General features: G+C 40.0%; 1 protein-coding gene across 4 annotated transcripts in view; it reads right to left on the reverse strand.

Moving 5' to 3' along the window:
- The window catches only part of zfh1 (Zn finger homeodomain 1), a 173,603-nt gene that overhangs the window by 88,249 nt on the left and 64,873 nt on the right, over positions 1–20,481 (reverse strand). Inside the window, exon 1 of one of the 4 annotated variants that reach the window (XM_089867792.1) lies at positions 1,892–1,912. The exons of the other annotated variants lie outside the window; for them this stretch is intronic. Within the exon in view, the coding sequence (XP_089723918.1) occupies positions 1,892–1,895 (4 nt within the window). The 5' untranslated portion in view covers positions 1,896–1,912. Of the gene's footprint in view, positions 1–1,891; positions 1,913–20,481 lie in introns of those variants that run through there. 4 annotated transcript variants of the gene reach the window in all.

Here is a 20,481-nt window from a genome sequence, read left to right on the forward strand (position 1 = left end):
AATCGTAAGTTTAAGCTTAAGAATTTCACACTATCTAATATGGGAATAATTTTCGCCTCTCAGGACCAAAGGCAATACATACATTCAAGGGGAAGGGAAAATGATAAAATTTTTAAAACACCCTTAATTAGTCATTAAAATATAATTACGGAAAGCGATTTAAAAGTTTTCCCAAAAATTAAGGCCGTTCCCATTAAAAGTGAAAGCTTTCTCTCTCTCACTCTTACTCTGAGAGAGTTAGAAACATTCAGGCGAAATTAAAAGTCAGAATAACCCGTATACCCCATCCCATCTTCTCCAATCTCCTTTTCAGGAGAAAATTTTCTATATAAAACTCTCCCAATTGTATGTAGTATACACGCGGAATATTGTATAGTATAAACGTCATCATACTAAACTTACAAACGCCGACGAGGAAATTTTAAAACTTTTAAACAATATATTTTCCAATGGGGGGGGGTTAAAAGCGTACATCAACCGAGGTTCACACACACACACACACACAGTCATACAGTATTATCGAATTAAAATTGTTCCAAAAGCAAGGAGCTCCGTACAAAATTTCGTAGGGTGTTTAATTATATGCCAGGGAGGCTGGTCCCGAGGAAAGCGCGTACGAATTTAATTTAGGGTTCTCAAATATAAAAGAGGGGGGGTAGTAGTCGAGCAAAAATGGGGGAAGGTGGAGGGGGGTTTAAGCCATAATTAACGCGAGGTGGGTAATAGAGAATCTTCCCCGGGGGTCATTAGATCAACGACAGTCGACACTTTCATTTGGCGAAACCGAAAAGTGTTGAGATGCATGCGACCAAGCCATGAGCGATCAGAGAGATGGAATTGAGGGTATGTTGCATCCCACAATCCTATTTCTAAACCTAACGTCGTCATAAAGCAGTAAACTGGTAAGCATCTTGGCTCTAACCCCTCATGCACACCGAAAGGTTTTAATGTTTACACTAAATGATAGTCCTAAACGTCCTTTCGTGGGGATAAAAGATATAGAAAAGGAGAAAGACCGGCCACCAACCCTAGCCGGCCAATCATAAACTTTTCGGAGATGGAGATGTAAAGAGAAATTTGGAACAAGACCCAAGCAGGCTTTAACAGTCCTAATTTGTTTCATACTCTAAACCCCTTAAGGAAGGGGGGAGTAATTCCTCCTCTTAAAACTCAAGGAATATAAGGGTCATTTTCGGTGGTGCACCCCCTGCACCCTTACCCCCAACCCTTAGGGTCATTAGTAGGCTGCCCTAAACGGCTCTATAGTTCTACATTTTAAAATGCCCGACCGACATCAACCATATAGACAAACAAACTGGTGCTAAAGAGCCAGGGAGGCGAGGATAGGCGAGGGGGTCTTAAAAGCCCAGGCTAGATTCGTTTCATAATATTAAGACTTGGGGTAGGGGTTATTATATGTATAGTATATACACGACTGAGGGCTGAGGAAGAGCGGGGGCCCCCATTTTTAATGGAGGCCAAAATGCGCGTGACGCGAATGGTCATTGGACGTTTAATTTTTGGCCTATACGTTTCTTAGAATATATCTTTTAAAACAAAACCTTCCTTAAAATGGTGCTGGTGCAAAAATGAAGACGTTTTAAGTTTGTAAAATACCGTACGAACGTTAATTACAAGGCTTAAGAGCGACGTATACCTCTCTTTACCCCTAGACAGTATACGGGGCTATGGCATTGCATCGCATTCTTTAAGGGAACTTTATGGAGCAAAAATGGGATGGGTTCGCAGTACCACCGCTCTTTTAACGATGCTTAAACGGTTTCAGCGAGAATTTTTATACCGAACAAGTGGTGAAGGAATGTTTATACGAAAGTGTATACACCATGGGCATGCAGGGTTGGTGTTATTTCGTTCCTTCTTTTTGGCTTACCCATTAGGACGACGCCTCCAATGAACGCAATATTTACGAAATTTGAAAATATTTCAAATGAGAATTCACTTACCTAAAAAGAAACAAAAAGGAAAAATACGTTAGAAATTATGCTTAATTATATATTTACTATACGTACATAATTACTTAATAGCAATTAACGAAGAATATTTTAAATTACGCAATTTTCAAGAAAGTAATTTAAATATTAATGAAGCCAAATTAACAATCTAATGAACAAGTATTAAAAATAAGTTACATTTCAAGAAATTCAGTGAAAAGAAAAGAAAAAAAAATTGTATGAAAAGAGGCATGGGGAATTCACGAGAGAGAATCTGTTAATTTTGGCACGTGAAACGTGATACGCATAATTAATTAGATTGCGCGGTCGAGTAGCTACTTTCTTTTCTTATATATATACAGTATATACGGTTAAGCTTTCCACCGATTTATAATTAACGCGTAAAATATTCAGTAACTTGACGTTATCAGCAGCGACTTAACAAAATTCCCCCCAAAAATCAACCGCGGAATCTGTTAAGAGAAAATTGCAGGGGTGGATGAGTGTGGAGTAAAAAAAGGGAGGTTCGCTAAGCCTTTCTCATTGCCAATTCCCAAACGAAGAAAGTATTTCTTATACATCTTCCCCGCTTTTCCCCTATAAGTATATATACGAGGTTGAAGGTAATTAGGCGCTGGGAGTTAAGCGTATACGTCCTCCCATCCTATCCTTGGCTATAATCCTTCTACGCCTTGGAAAAGCTCAAACTCCCTGGCTTTAATCCTTTTCTCTTAACCGGGGGTCTCCGCCCGCAACCATTCTTAGTGGGTTGTGTGGCTAGCCGACATGTAAATATCATCATCGTCCCATATATATCCAACTCTCGGCTATACTCTCTTCTTGTTTACAATCTTCGGGTTACCGCGGGTAAGAGCGAAATTATTAAAAGGCCTCTTACGCCGTCCACTTATATTCGCAATAAGACGCTGAGAGGAACACCATCCGCTGGCTCCCCTCGCGGTACTGATCCAAAAGGTGCACGACGGATATAAGACAAGAACGAGATGAGGTGCAGAGGGCCCTCATTTGTACCTTGCTAATTGAATCAACTTTACGTATAATAACATCGCGCGAACAACAATATGGGTTTTGAATAATGAAGTGTGTAAAGCAAAGGACAGTTACTAGCCGCGCGTACTGTGTATGGTGTCGCCTCTTAAAACGGATGAAGGTCTTAAGAGTTGTTTACGTTGGGACACTATAATTGCCATCATACATTTTGACTGCGGGCTCCGTGATAGCGGCTTCGTTTATTTCGAGGTCGTAATACCGAGAAATCGAGTCTTAGTAAAGGTTTAATTTAGAAACCTTAAGAGATAACCCTGAAGGAGAAAAAATATCCCGATAAAATAGCACGTGTAATTGATATTATTGCTAAACCTTATTCGGTGATGTTTCGCAATAACTTTTTAACGAAACCTTAATTTGATGTGGAAAGTTTATCAGTTCTTGACGTATATTTTATTCAGTTTTTAACTATATTTACTACCCACAATAAAATTCGACGTGGCACTTCATCATTAAAAATTTTGAAATTAAACTGGTCCTGAGGGATTTTACTAAAACCTTACGATAAATCTGATCAAATCAGTTCGTGCGTATCAATTCTAAATTGGGAGTTAGTACATATATATTCGGTTTCATCAAGCTAACGTACGTTTTAGGGTCTCGAAATAAAACTGTTACGGACGGTGTAGGACGTATACACGCATAGTCGCTATAATCTTAAATTCAATCCGCAACCCTTTACTATTGGACCGAAAAGAGGGTTGGTTGGTTGGTAGTGGTGGTTGCGGAAGCGTCAATGAATCAGGCTTTAAGGCTGGCAGACCAGCATAGGCAGCTAGCCATCGACGCAAAGGCCTAACCCAAGATCTCACTCTTTATATTCTAGAACTAGAGTTTGATGCAGCGTTGGTGGCTAGCGGGGTTACGCGCTCAGCGAGCTAATTAGCCCGGGCAGCAATCAAGGGAAAGGAACCTGATGAGGTAGAAAGGAGGATTAATTAACTCGGGGAAAGGTGAAACCGAGCACGTGCACGCCACTAACCCCGCCAATACCTCGTAGAATATAACCAAGGCCCGGATCTCTTTCCCAATACTAAATAATACGTCACGGGAGAGTTTGATGCTGGTTTCCAGTTTCTTCCGAGCGAACCGGGTATTTTTCTATACTATACGGTACCCATTGGATACAGCGTCAAGCAATGGTAACCTAACGTAAGGCCAAGAACGAATTTATGACCGAACCTCCCCAAAGTCCGCCAGTAGAGAAACTTTATAGGAAAGACCTTTCGAAAGGTTATAACCCCTCTTTCTCCCTATAACCCCTTCTTCAATCCCGTGGCGGAACCATGGGAGGAATCTCACGCGCCAAGGAGGTCCACAACCACCCCCGTTGTAGCTAAGTTAGCAGCTATGCTATAAGGGCTGCCAATGTAATTTATATTCCAAATACAATCTAGATTCTCGCCCACATCTAGAAATCGTTCGCTCTCTCGCCAATCCGTGCATCGGAACCTGGAGTGAACGTGCGTTGGAACAGTTTGGAAAAGGTATAACTAACCTATCACTTACAGGTTTAACAAAATATATTATCCGAGAATAAAATTCAAAGTTTAAGCGCGGATTTCAGTTCGTAAACCGTCCAAGGAAACTCAACAAAAAATAAGTATTTTCTGAAAGATTTTTTAGGTAATAAAATGTTATTGGATTGTTTTAAATTTAGTGACTAGAAAGCTATTCAAAACACGACCGACGTCACTGACCCGGCTTGATTTTAACAAAAATAGCGCCAAATTCCCCGAAACACGTGTTAAAACATCGTGAATAAGAACCATTCACCTTGGTATTTAATGGTGCAAAGATATTTTTAAAACATTTTAATGTTTTAATAATCATGTCTGATGAAGGACATCGAACTTTCTTTTTACGGTTGATGGGAAAAAAGGGTTGAGTATTATTTTTGTCTTCAAATAAACATAACAAGCACTAAGACTGTATGTAATACGTTTGGACCAGTCATCACCATCTTTAAGGAGTTCTCTCTCCCGAACTCCCTTTTCATTTCTTGATTGCCCCCATCTCCTTGTCGTCTATTCGTCGTGTAGTCTAGTCAACTGAGGAATTCCCAGGCATATAAGGGGAGGGTAGACAATATTACCAGCCTCTTTCACCACATGGCCCATCGCAATCGTCATTAGAAGCCAATGTTTCTCCCCCCCCCCCGTCTTATTTTTTTCAACCCCTGTATGAGGAAATTTTCTATTAGAGCCTGTTAAGATTTATACGATCCATTTTTATAAAAGGAGCCTCTCAATTTCAAATGACAAGGTAAACAGACGTTATGTATTTTATCAAAGGTGTTTGTTTATCCAAAGTGAAAAAAGAAATGGTTGTTTTTGCCCCAAAAGAAGCGTTACTCTTTCAAACACAGGTGTATTGCTGGTAAATCACCCATCAGGTTATGCACCTGTAGAGATGTTTCTACCTATACACTTCAATTTTCTTGGTGAAACACTATTATCAAGAGAAAATATTGCTATTATTTGCGATAGAGTTCATTTGCGTGTATTTAGTGAATTACTTTTTCAAGGAAATGAAATTTTCATGTTCAGTCCACGAAGTTCGATATCTGACCATTCCGATATCATCAACCATTAATTTGAAAAACTATATGGCGATATGTTAAACATACATATTTATTACTATAGGGGTCAGGACAACCAACGAAGTACTTGTACGGTAAAAGCTATTACGGACGGTATCTGTAGAAATGAGTTCGGGACTCGTGGGTGATACAGCGAGAGCTTGAAAATGGAAAAAGGTCTCCCCATCCTTATTAGCTACAATCAGACGAGGGCCAAGCGGCCACTACAATCCCAAAGGTCGAAGCTGACCCTTGGACTGTATCCCCTTTTCCGCAACCCAAGGAACTATTCGACGTTCTCCCCCTAATTTTGAAAGGCAGCTGAGCGAAAGGGCCAGTGGCAGTGCACCACGAGATTCGGGCACACGCATTTGTATCGAGTCCGTATTATCTAACGCCCGAGTCCGAACTCCGGAGGGAATTTGCTCCTTTGAGGCCTTGGCAATGCGCGAGGAAAAATATAGAGGGCGCGTGACCCCCACACCCACCTCCTTCATCCCTCTTGTCACCTTTACTCTCATTCCGTTTCGACGATTCCTAATAGAGCTGGGAGCCAAAGTGGATTGCTAACGTATAAACAGGGGGGTGAACCGCATCTAACCACGCACCCAAGTAAACCCTAATAAGCACTGACTGAAAAATAGCCTTTTTTCTCGTAATTTAAACATTTTGTAATGAAAATTAATTAAAATGAAGGCGTACGTTAATATTAAATAGGTTTTCTCCAATAGAACGTTAATATTGTCGAATAGCCTAAAGTTAAAGGCCATTCGCGTTAAGAGAGATTCTGATTATAGGATTCCCAATAAATTGCGTAATTTTAATAATAACAACGGGGAAGCAATTTGGGGGAAGTTATTTCATTATGTTAATGATTCGAGCGGGAATATTAGTAATAGGCCGTTGGTATACGAGCTTGACCCTTTCGTGGACCAATGAAGTGAGAGACGGTAAGCTCCGGCAATAATCGCGTCATTACTATGCCACGCTCGTCGGGCACCGGTTTTGCCTTCCTCCAACAGAAATGCAGGTGCCACGAGAAGCTAGGGGCGCTATTAAACCCCCTTTTTTGTCTCAGGGACAATAGAGAAGACCGAAAACCTGGACACGTGGGCGAAAAATCCTGGGGAATTACCAGGGAACGGGGAAGACCAAAAGAATCACGTGACTCACGGTAAAAAAGGTGAATCACGGAGTAAGCAACAGCCCGAGCACGTAGCAAAAGGGGGTTTTCAAAACCAACCCCGCGTTAAGACTGGTAAGTGAGAAAGGTGGAGGGGTTCCATCATCGCCGTCGGCTTTAGCCCCTTCAGCTTCCAGCCTACCTCCCCAAATAATCTAGCTTCTAACTAAGCCTTGGCCTTATATTGGACCAAAGGCGCGCCGGATAATAACACCCATGGACAGACTAGGTTGGGGCGGAATGGAGGGAGGACGGAGGTTTTAGGCGGCTTGGGAAATCCGAAGTTAGGGTTCCCCGCCGTATTTTGACGCCCGTTGCAACCAATCAACGAGAACAGGTAATTGCGTTAGACGTACCGTACCCTCAATACCCTTTTAAAAACATTACTAACATTACCACCATCTCCCATGGAAAAACGAGAAGAAAAAAAATTTGGGTCGCGTATTTTTTCATATAAAGGCGTGCTCTGGATACCGCCAACAGAGACGATAATACCTCAACGTTAGAAAGGCGATTTGGGAACGGTGATGGAGATTGAGAGGAGGTGGAGGATGAAATATTCCCGGTGTTCCAGGGAAGACCAAGAGCAGAAAGAGAAGGGGGGAGAGGGAAGGAAAGAATGGCGTCGCGTATATATACAGGAAAAGGGACTTATTTCCATTGTCTGCAGGTGGCCCAATCATTAGCTGGCATTAATCACGAGGGGAACTTAGGGACCCCCGTACGTGCGGGTGACACGTGGGCGGGGGACGAAGGAGAAATGCGGGGGTCGCGCCATTCTCCCACCTTTGTCGCCATAGAAACCAGCCAGGGAAGGTGACGCCGAAGAGTCTACGATCCCGGTGTGTAGCGCGGATAGCGTTCGTCGCCAAGGGTCCCAAGAATTATAAAGAGCCACAGAGTCAAGGTTGGTAGAGTAAAACGACTTGGCTTGACAGGTAAGTACGAGCAAACGCCTAAATTATTTACTAGCAACGCGGTTTCCTCAAAACGAGACAGTTTCCTAATTATATATTTAACTCAAAACTCCAGACTCATTGATATTCCATAAACCCAAATTTGTAGTTTACTCACGGAATTAAATATAATCGAATTGGACTAAATCTAATCTCTATAATTTGTTCCTTCCCCTTTTAACGTCATCATAACTGATTTAATACAGACACACGGAGAAGAGAATGAGGAGTTTACCGATAATCCTCATTCGACCGAATTAGCTATTCCGTTTAAAACGAGGGGAAACAAAGCGATTAGGGGGGGATTTTCCTCCTCTTCCCTTACCTTATACTGTCTCCTCTTGGAAGTTGGTTGGAAAAGGGGTCCAGGGATGGAGTGAAGGATGGATATACCGGCAGAGAGGATGCCACTGATGTAATGCCAAAAATAATTATAAACCTATGGAAAAAGGGGTCGCACCCAGGAATGGTAATCGGTGATGCTGGACGTCACTGAGTTCCTCCATGGCCTACTCCTTTTTAGCGTGTTGCCTTCTGCAGGGGTTTTACTCGTGATTATTAGGGTTACTATTGTTATGGTTATAATGGACACTCTCCCCATATTTGATGGTTGTCTTGACAAAGGTGTTTTTCACGTTGAGAAACGCTATCCCCTTTACATACTTTCAAAACCTATTTTCTATTTTTATCAAAGCAACTATATTGCCAATGCCTCTGAGTTTTAAAGTTAAAAATATATGGTTAAGGATTTATCTATTGTGAGTTTTACTTTAAAATGATTAACATGTTTACGACATTTTTGAAACTACTTCCAACAATGTAAAGCTACTTCCCGAGCACTTATCTTAACAATTACTATATGGTACGACATGGTACGACATGGTACGAAAATATATAAACTAACCAGGTGATGGTGACGTACAAACTTAAGACCACGTGATATTTTCGAGGAGAGACTAAAAACATGTAGATGAAAGAGAATAAGAAAAGAAAAACGTTTTTTTAAAAGAGGCGAAGAGAGCACAACTCCAGAGTGTGTAAGCGAAGAGTAACAAAAAAAAAATGTATGTCGGTCCGAGGGTAAAGGTTGGCGATATAGTACCCGAGAGGACGGATGGAGGATTTCGCTGTTGAGAACTTCGTTGGGTCAAAGACGTTTGGAGAATCTCTCGACTAAAAAGACGATCGAGTCATTGAGATGCGCGTAAACGTGTCTGTGCGTGTGAATAAAAACAACTATGAATTCGTACCACTGGTCGGTCAAACATGGGTCGCTCCCATGAACAGATAAGTACTGTATGTTTCACTTTAAATATAAATATTATTAAAATATCGAGGAAGTAGTTGACGTAAGAATAATTACTGTTTTAAATTTAAATTCTATATCAGATTTAATATGTTAAATGTATTAAAGGGTAGTGGGTAGAATTGAAATTTATTATGAATAACTTTGATGTTAATTGCATGCTTTACGAATTATAATAATTAAAAAGAGTCATTGGTAACAGTTGAAAAATTTTGTTTCCTAAGCCTATTTATTCCCTAGACTAAAAAGTATAACTCGCTAATCCCAATAGTGAAAATTACGCGAGGCAACCCGGAGTTTCCATTTGTAACTTATAACTAAGAGTATTATAGTTCAGGATAGGAATTAGTTAGTGGTTAGTTAATGGTACTTTAACTATAGCTAAGTATAAATTGGACGAACTATTGAATACGTTAGTTAAGTAAGATTAAAATCGTTACAAAAATGGGGGTCCGTCCGGGATAGATCTGTTTTGATTGGCTAATTACTTAATTAAGCATAGAAAGATCGAAGTTTATTACTCATTGACGATGGTGATGCTATCTACCTGTTATCAATAGTGAATATGAGTTTTGTTTTTGCAATGTCCTATGAATCCTTACACTCGTTTTAGCGCTGAATTAAGTTCTGCATTAAAGAGAAGTAGAGAAGAAAGGTACGAACTCCGTTTAGTTCGCCGTTTATGTCCACCAACTGTCCCTGTCGTAACAATGCCTAGATTAGTAAGAAGTTTACCAGGTTCTCGTAGTGGTTCTCCCACTAGATCAGTAACAGTAACAACGCCTGTTAATAGTACTATAGACACAGGGGGCCCTGTTAATGTTGCACCTCCACTCCAAGTTCAGACTACACCTAACCCTACACCCCCCTTACAAATAACTTCAACGCAAGCTCCCAGCACAAGTGCGCAAAGTAGTGTTCAACCGGGAACTGGTAATGTGGTCATAAGTGGAAACACTTTAACAACAATTTTAGACAGATTGGATCACTTAGCTAGAACACAGCATGATATGCAGGTTTTGATTGCGCAACAACAGGCAGCAATGAGTGGTCAACAGTCCACGGTAATTAGTGTTCCCCAAACCGTTCCTACAACACTACCCTCTTTACCATCCGTACCCTCCTTTAGCAGTGCAGGACCCACTATTTCACTGCCTCACCCCACTGTAACCCCTGGTGCTAGTGCGCTACCCCAATTTCCCTCAGTATTTCAATTTTCTTCTCCCTTGGCCACTCCCACTTTTGAAGGAAATCCAGTGGACCCAGGTCCAAAAGAATTTTTGAGACGAGCAAAACAAATGCTGTTAATGAATAATATATCGGAGGATATATTTGTCCAAAGATTTGTACCTTCAATGCTGTCTGGCCCCGCGTGGAGTTGGTATCAAACGGAATCGCCGTTTTTATCATGGGATGATTTTGAAATAAGAATGAAAAGCGCATTTGAAAGGGCTTCAAATGATGAATACTTAAAAGATAAAATAGCTGAGAGAGTACAAAAACCACAGGAAACTGTTAGTGAATATGCCACAGTGATCCAAAAATTATTTGGGCAGTTAAATACCCCTTTAGAAGCCAGAGAACAAGTTCGCCTACTCTTTCGCAATTTACGCAATGAGTTAAAAATTCATCTCGCGACAAAAACATACTTAACCGTTCGTGATTTTTTAGATGATGCGATGCAAATAGAAAAATATGCCTTAAAATCTAAACCACATAACATAGTATCATCTACCAGTAAATTAGGTAATGAAAAGAGTACTATTTTCAATCCTCGTTGTTTTCTGTGTGAAAAACCGGGTCACATGGCTCCAGATTGTCCTCATAGACAAATTCAAAATAGTAAACCTCAAGAAGGGAAATCTATGAGTAACATGAGATGTTTTAAATGTGCCCAGAAAGGACACAAAGCTAAGTTTTGTCCCCTTAAAAAGAAGAATTCAAATTCGGGAAACGGGGAAGGGAGCGGGACGGGAGGTGCCAATCCGCCCGCTCAGCATTCTTAGAACAAAAGGGATCTAACACGGAAAGTGAAAGGGCAGAAATAATTAATAATAATCAACATAATATAACTAAGCAGGATTTTTTAAAAATATATTTAGGATCTCTTCCGTGTTTGGCTCTATTAGATCCTGGTTCTACTCATACAATTCTAAATAGCAATTTAAAAAGTTTAATAGAAAAACAGGGATATCAAACAAACAATAAATGTTCAGCTTTAATGCAACCGGATGGGTCTTTAGTGTCAATAGAAGGAACAGTTTCCTTACCAATTGGGTTACCAGGGAAAAATATAACATCAGAAGTTTCATATGTACCAAACTTAATGTATGAATGTATATTGGGTCATGATATAATATCTTTGACAGGAATGAGTGTCAATTATGGGAAAGGGTATTTCTGTTGGCCAGAGGATGAGACTAGCATGGTTAGTTTTAGTAAAGAGAAAACTGGTGCTAGTGTGAACTCCATTTGTCATGCCTCTATAGACAGAAGTCGATCAAAACGTCATATTGATCATGATGGAATTAAGCAGGCCCTGGAAAAGGTCTCCCTTGAGTTAAATGAAAAACAGGTTTTAACTTCCTTGGTTTCTGAATATGATTATATTTTTTCTACTGTTCCCGGTCGTACGACCAGAGTCGAACATTATATTGACACTGGAAACCATCATCCTATTGCGGTTGCTCCATATAGATTTTCCCCAGCAAAACGTGCTCAAATTGATGCGATAATAAATGATATGATTGAACAGGATATCATTGAACCATCCGAAGGTCCATGGGCTAGTCCTTCATTTCTTGTAGAAAATAAAGATCGTTCACCCAGATTAGTTATAGACTATCGAAAATTAAACGCAATAACTCGCAAAGATGTTTATCCTCTCCCAAGGATAGATGATATTCTAGATAGTATAAATGCTCCAAAATATATCACCACACTAGATATGAAAAGTGGTTATTGGCAAGTGCCTTTACACCCAAACGATCAAGATAAAGCGGCACTAATAACTCACAGAGGATTGTTTAAACCGAAAGTTCTTATGTTCGGTTTAACCAATGCTCCCGCCACCTTCCAGAGGATGGTGAATAATTTGTTTGGTGACTTAATACACAATGGAGTCTGTGCATATTTAGATGACATTGTTATCGCATCAGCTGATTTTGCTTCCCATATGACAACGTTAGAAGAAGTCTTTTGTCGCTTAGCAAAGGCCGGACTTACAATAAAAGCATCCAAGACACAATTCTGCCAGAAAGAATGTCGAATTTTAGGACATATTGTTAATGAAATAGGTATAAGCGTCGACCCCGACAAAACTGCTACTATATCAAATTTCCCAACACCCCGTACAGTCAGACAATTACGTCGATTTATGGGAATGGCAAGCTATTACCGAAAATTTATTAAAAATTTTGCTACTATAGCTAGCCCTTTAAATTTACTTTTACACAAAGATCAGCCCTGGCAGTGGAAAGATGCCCAGAAGGAAGCCTTTACAACTCTGAAAAGTCACCTGACAAAAGCGCCAATTCTAACACCACCCGATTATAGTTTACCTTTTGTCATTCACACTGACGCGTCGAATACGGGTTTAGGAGCAATCCTTTCCCAGGATAAAAAGGGGAAAGAACATGTTATTCAGTTTGCTAGTCGTTCTCTTAGTACCGCAGAACAGAAATATTCGACAACGGAACGTGAATGCCTTGGTGTATTATGGGCTATAGAGAAATTCAGACCATACGTAGACGGTTCAAAATTTACGGTATATACCGATCACAGCGCGATTAAATGGTTGCACACTGCACCTGACCCAACAGGTAAATTTGCAAGGTGGATTTCTCGCTTGCAAGCGTTTGATTTCAGTATCCATCATATTCCTGGAAAATTAAACGTGGTCGCTGACACCCTTTCTCGCACTTATGAACCGCCTTCAGTAGATGGATATACTGCTGCTATTAAGCCAGTTGACCCCATAGTACAATTCGATCTTGAACAATTAAGAGAAGCACAGCGACAAGATAAATACTTAGGCGCCCTAATCAAGTATTTAGAAGATAATATAATTCCCCAGGAAAAGGAATTGAAAGAATGGGTGGAAAAAGAAGCTCCTTCGTGTGATATTCGGGATTTAATTTTATATAAAGATATTGATAAATTAAGAAATGGATGGGAGAGTTATCGCATTATAGTACCAGAGTCATTAAAAGCTCGTATTTTGCATATTCATCATGATATTCCCTCAGCAGGCCACTTGGGAATTAAGAAAACTTTAAATAGGATTAAAAGCCAATATACTTGGCCAGGATTAACCCTAGATGTGATGAACTACGTAAAATCATGCACAGTGTGTCAAGCCTATAAAGTACCTTCGCAATTGCCAACAGGCTTGATGAAACCGAGTGCTATAGCAGAACCATTCGAAGTAATTTCAATAGATCTGAAAGGTCCCTTCCCACGAAGTAAAAGGGGATACAAATACATCTTAGTAATAACCGATTATTTAACAAAATGGGTAGAGCTTTTTCCCTTGCGCAGTGCTACTACTCAACCGATTATCAATCATTTGATTGACGACGTTTTCTCGCGTTTTGGGTTGCCTAGTTGTGTAGTGAGTGATAATGGGTCACAATTTATTTCAAAATTATTTAAATTGGTGTTCGAAAAATTACAAGTGAGACAGAGATATACCTCCCTGTATTCACCCCAAAGTAATGGTTTAGTTGAACGGTATAACCGTACGGTAGGAACCATGATTGCATCATTTATTCGTAATAATGAACACCGGGATTGGGACCGATATCTATCTCAATTCGCAATGGCCATCAGAACTTCAACCCAAGAAACTACTGGAACCACACCCGCAAAACTTATGTTCGGTCATGAGATTAGAACAGCCAGTAGTTTAATAACACCCAAAAACCCAGATCACTTCTCTGATCCTGAAGTGCAAAAGTTCTATGGTTTGCGTGCTATTCCACGAGTACAAAAAGCTCTGGAAAAGGCGAAGGAAGAGATCAAGAAATCTCAAGCAAAACAAAAAGCTTACTATGATAAGCACCATAGATCTTTTGAATTTTATTTAGGTGATATGGTGTCTAAAAAGACTCATTATCAGTCTAGAGCGGCGGATGATTTTACCGCTAAATTATCTAAGAAATTTGAGGGACCATACAGAATCACTCAAAAACTTTCCCCACACACATATAGGCTAGAACATCCTAGTAGCCATAAACTTTTAAAAGGAACTTACAGGGTGTCCCAATTAAAGCCGTATGTAGAAAGGGAGGCTTTTATATTGCAAGATGAGGATCTCTGCATGCCTGATAATAATGATGATGGAGAGGACACATCGAAGGATACTCCTTCCATCCACGACCATGGAAGTCGTATTTTGCGTCCTCGGGACCCAGTCACAAAACGGGTTGTTGTCGAGATATAATAATCTTATTATTATTAGCTCTTGGTTGCTTATCCATTTGGATGAGTGTAGGAATTCATGTAAATACATTAGTGCACATGTACATAGCATTATGACGTCGTCTTTATTTTTCTATCTATAATTATTTTATTGATTTTTATGCGGTCTCACGTGGACGTTGAGACATTGATCTGGGGAGAATTGTAATGCCAAAAATAATTATAAACCTATGGAAAAAGGGGTCGCACCCAGGAATGGTAATCGGTGATGCTGGACGTCACTGAGTTCCTCCATGGCCTACTCCTTTTTAGCGTGTTGCCTTCTGCAGGGGTTTTACTCGTGATTATTAGGGTTACTATTGTTATGGTTATAATGGACACTCTCCCCATATTTGATGGTTGCCTTGACAAAGGTGTTTTTCACGTTGAGAAACGCTATCCCCTTTACATACTTTCAAAACCTATTTTCTATTTTTATCAAAGCAACTATATTGCCAATGCCTCTGAGTTTTAAAGTTAAAAATATATGGTTAAGGATTTATCTATTGTGAGTTTTACTTTAAAATGATTAACATGTTTACGACATTTTTGAAACTACTTCCAACAATGTAAAGCTACTTCCCGAGCACTTATCTTAACAATTACTATATGGTACGACATGGTACGACATGGTACGAAAATATATAAACTAACCAGGTGATGGTGACGTACAAACTTAAGACCACGTGATATTTTCGAGGAGAGACTAAAAACATGTAGATGAAAGAGAATAAGAAAAGAAAAACGTTTTTTTAAAAGAGGCGAAGAGAGCACAACTCCAGAGTGTGTAAGCGAAGAGTAACAAAAAAAAAATGTATGTCGGTCCGAGGGTAAAGGTTGGCGATATAGTACCCGAGAGGACGGATGGAGGATTTCGCTGTTGAGAACTTCGTTGGGTCAAAGACGTTTGGAGAATCTCTCGACTAAAAAGACGATCGAGTCATTGAGATGCGCGTAAACGTGTCTGTGCGTGTGAATAAAAACAACTATGAATTCGTACCACTGGTCGGTCAAACATGGGTCGCTCCCATGAACAGATAAGTACTGTATGTTTCACTTTAAATATAAATATTATTAAAATATCGAGGAAGTAGTTGACGTAAGAATAATTACTGTTTTAAATTTAAATTCTATATCAGATTTAATATGTTAAATGTATTAAAGGGTAGTGGGTAGAATTGAAATTTATTATGAATAACTTTGATGTTAATTGCATGCTTTACGAATTATAATAATTAAAAAGAGTCATTGGTAACAGTTGAAAAATTTTGTTTCCTAAGCCTATTTATTCCCTAGACTAAAAAGTATAACTCGCTAATCCCAATAGTGAAAATTACGCGAGGCAACCCGGAGTTTCCATTTGTAACTTATAACTAAGAGTATTATAGTTCAGGATAGGAATTAGTTAGTGGTTAGTTAATGGTACTTTAACTATAGCTAAGTATAAATTGGACGAACTATTGAATACGTTAGTTAAGTAAGATTAAAATCGTTACACTGATGAAAAGAGAAAAGGGAGTTGGAAGAGGAGGGAAGAGCGAGGCCTCTCAGTATCCCATCCTCGTATAGGATGGGGTGAAAAATTGCGCGGGAAAAGCTAGTCGCGGAGTCTAGGAGAGGAAAGTTTCCACCAGGTGTAGTCATAGCAACCGGCCGCTGTGGGAAGGTGAGAGAGAGAGAGAGAGAGAAAAGGCGGAGAAAGAATCGGCTGGAAGATAATTGCAAATTCCTTTTGCGGGTTAAAGGTGTCGCTGCCTACCGGAAAAGGGGGGAGGATTACGATAGAAGGTAAAAGGAACGCTAGATGAATGCCAAAAAGACTGACGGTGGGAGACCGGGGTCTTCGTCACCTCAGTCTCGAGTTATACACGCCGCTGTGGGTCCCAGCTCCATTAAATGGTTCAGAGAAAACTCCAAAGGTATAGAACCGTTGGAATAAGGTAAGGTGAAAGGGGAAAAACAATATATCAGGTTGACGCCCGACTGCCTGAGAAAGTCAGAGAGCAATAGGTGACCACCCCGAGTTCTCTCCTTTAACATTTAAAATATCGCCCCCATTGTAACCTTATTGCAAAATGCATAACTCTTCAACAACAGCACCGAGAATTTAAAACTCAAGGTAAACTGTTCATCGGAGAACTGAGAAAAATAGAAGGGTGTTAACCTAGAAAATGACACGTAAGGTGAGGAAATATTTAAAGGGCGCTCGTAAATTAAATACAGGTGGAAAATGGGTGTCGGGGTCATAAATTTAACCGCTTTTTAACTATCATTTTTTTTATAAGATTTATAAGTCGAAATGGAACAAAGATTTGGGAAAAGTAAGAGAGTTCGTGGAGATGAAAACGGTAATGGAGTTGGTACGATGATGGTTTTATTGAAAATCGCCCTATATATAGGTAACTTGAATGGGGAAACTTTGTGAGGGCATAAAAAAAAAAGAAACTTGCCCAGGTTAAGAAGGTTATTAATCTTCCCTAGCTCCCTCTGAAACAGTACGTGCTGCTTTTGACGTATAATTCGGTCCATTTATCGCGCTAGCAATCCGTACAGTGCACGGCGAATGTAGGCATGCAGGTAAACCGTATACAACATATTTTTTGCACTTGAGGTAATATATAGAAGATACACGATATATATTCGCGTAGAAATGTTTATTTTTTCTGTTCTCCATGCCCCCATCTGAACGCTATATATGTTAAAGATGGCGGGGATGCTAGCTATTAATCAGCAATACTATACATAGCATGCAAGGGGGCATGGCATGCACATTTCGATGGCGGCCATATACTGCAATGGTAAACGTACCATACCGTCGTACGTACGTGCTCAAATTCAGGACCAAGGTATTTGGCTCGAGCAAAAAAACCGTCAGAAAATCTCGTGAATTATGGTTTCCAACGCGATTCAGGTGTAACAACCTTAAGTCTAGGACGTGTATTTCTCACTTTGGAAAGTAACAAACCCATAAACATTTCACAAGGTATTTCGTATAACGCTTTCCTTTTAAGTCAATGAGATGTGTTGGTGTATTTTGGCATCTTTTTACCAAATTTTTTTTGAAGTCAAACCCCTAGATCGAAAAGGGATGGTGCTCCATGCATTGAAGACGGATGACTCCGTGGCTAACCCAAGAAGGGCCACGAGCCATTTAGTTCTCCCGATGGCCTCCAGGTTAGCCCTCTCTCTTTAAGTAATAAAAAAGCTATAGATAGTTCCATACCAACACTAAAACGACCAGTATATCCTTAATTCTACAACCCTGAGTTCCCTGAACATACCAGTAAAAAGAGTCAATGAATACAGAGTAACGCATACAGCAAGGATGGGTCCCGTTTCACAATCCCTTCTCAGCTTTAATTTCATTCACAATATCAACCCGAACAGATAACCACTAACTATTGCAACCCAGTTTCGTATAAACCATTGCAAAGTGAATTTAACTAAATTAAACTGCATGATATAACCAATAACCAGGTCTATTTGAAAATCATTCAGTCATTCCCAATGTTATTAGTTTCGGATCTAAACCGCGCGGGATAACGAGCTATAGGTCAGTCAAATCCAATACAGGAAGCCATACCGGGCGACCCGGGGGGAGGGGGGGGTTGGTAACAGAATCACGCAACGCATCAGGGATACAACCCTAATTGAATGAGAAAATAGTGTGTAGGTTGTGTGATCATCGTCGCCAGTTTAAAAAGCGGATATTAAAGTCGTCAACTGTCATCCGCCTTATACCTCTCTCACTCTCTTTCTCTCTCTCTCTGCACGGACTCAGTCAAATGTGTTATATTTACGAATGAACATCGGAATCAATCAACCAACGAACCAGATGAGGTGCAAATAAAAACTAGGTTCATTTCCTTCTATTAAAAGGTCTTTTTACACAAACGGTACAACCCAAGGAGGATGGAAATATCCGTTAGTTAACGACAGATCGTAAAACCAAATGAGTCAGTATCGCGGTAAAGTTTATTTTTGCTTAATTCGGATTGCTGAAGCATATCGCAACAAAAAGTATATAAATTCGCAAGCTGAAATTATTTAGCTATAAATTATAAATATAGTATTGATTTTTAAAAGTCAGACTGTATAATTATTAACTAGTTTGCAAAAATAAAGTTGTTCATTCTATAGTTGTTAGAAAAGTTGTTATTTTGGCGTAGAAAACAAGTTTTGCAAATTAAGTTATAAGAGTTCTACAAGGGGTTAAAAACCTCCCCGTTATCGGTTTTAAATATTGGTCTCCTCTATACTGTATATATCGAAATACAAACTTTCTTTTTATCAATCTTTTAACCGAAGCGTTCACCGACTAAACATTGATTGAAGGGGGGGTTCGTAAAAATTGCGTGAACCGTTCGGTCGTACGAAGTGACTCTATATGGTCCATACCGTATGAGGTAGAAAGTGCGTGCACAAGAGAAGCGGGCAGAGGCTGTGGCGGCGGCGTCGAAATGTGTCAAACTGGCTGACACTGGCAATAGTGATTGATAGCCCGACGTAATTTGCTCCCTGCAACGTGGAATACGGGAAGAATTTTACTTCATCTAAACCAGAGGCCCCTCCGACTAACCATCATCTATAGACGGACCATGATAGGAGAACGAACGAAAGTGGCGTAGGAAAAAAAACCGGTAACGTACAAAGATTATCTATCATTCGAAAATTAACTAAATATTATTTTCTATTTGTAGCCTACATCTTGAATTAAACCCTAACGGTGCATTGTTAGTTAAATTATTGGTTAATTAAACCAAGGAACAACTACAACTGAACAGGAATTGAATTGGACCTGTACAATCTGACTAAGCCTAAACAGGAATATAGCCCATCATAGGACGGAGCGTTAAGGTAAAATCGGAACCTTCTAGACTGAGAGAGTGCATGGAAGTAATTAAAAATGGTGGGGGGAAACACGTCGTCAGAGGTAAGAGTTTTAAAGAGCGTAAAGTATATGGAAAGCAAACAAAGGCGGCACCGCGACACCATCGTCCGTACGAAACGTACAGGCGAAACTAAAAGTATAAAGAGACATAATGAACCGATGACGACGGGAGCATGTCTAATGGGATTTCAACTAAGCCTACATTATACGAGAGCGCCTTACACCGTTCATCAACCTCGAAATAAGCCTTAGCCAGCCAGTGCCACCGAGCCTCCTTCTCTCCTCTCCTCTTCCTCTAGCAAGCAAAGGCGCAGCGTATATACAGTCTCAATCTCTCATCCGCCCGTACATTACGAGGCGCAACTACCTAGAAAAGAGACTCTTTTATACAACGATAAAAGTCAGCCTTTTAAACATACTTATTACTAACGAGGCCCTTTCACAAAACGATAACTAATAAATGTTTCAAAGGAATTTCCGAATAAAACGGGATGATTTTTACTTCGTGGAAAAAAGAAGATAACGTTCTCCTTGATTTGTAGGCTCATCCAATGAGCATCTCTACAAGCAGACGACATACGCTAGACCTTAAGCTTACTACCCATTACCGCATTTTGAAACGAACGCGTTTTCCCGCGTAGAAAAGTGTCGTCAGATGTCGCTATGACGGTAACGCGAGCTTTGGCGCGATTTTTCAAACGCATCGCTTCAAAACTCGTAGTAAGCTTTCCGCATTAGGGAATACCGAAACAAATTTTTAAAATATGGATATGGTAGGTGCAATGCCCACTGAATTCTCGGAATTTTATTGAGTAAGGGAGAATTAGGTGTTGTTCGGATCGCTGGGTTCTTTTCCTCGAAAGCATTAAAGCTATTTAATCTTTCTGACAATTGGGGAAGATGAGCCAATGGAAGATAGAGAAAGGATGCATGGAGGAGGAGATGGAACGAAAAAAAAAATCGAATTGTAGAGAAAAGTAGACAGGGAGGAGAAAGAGTAGAGAGAGAGAGACTCGATATCTTCCGTATCTCTCTCTCTTTCTAGTCGTAATAGAAGTTACGCGGAATCGGTATTTACAGCCTA

The sequence above is a fragment of the Phalangium opilio genome, unplaced genomic scaffold, assembly GCF_054372755.1.
Source record: "Phalangium opilio isolate 3A_F unplaced genomic scaffold, DU_Popi_V2 ptg000024l_1, whole genome shotgun sequence".
Taxonomy (NCBI): Eukaryota; Metazoa; Arthropoda; class Arachnida; order Opiliones; family Phalangiidae; genus Phalangium; species Phalangium opilio.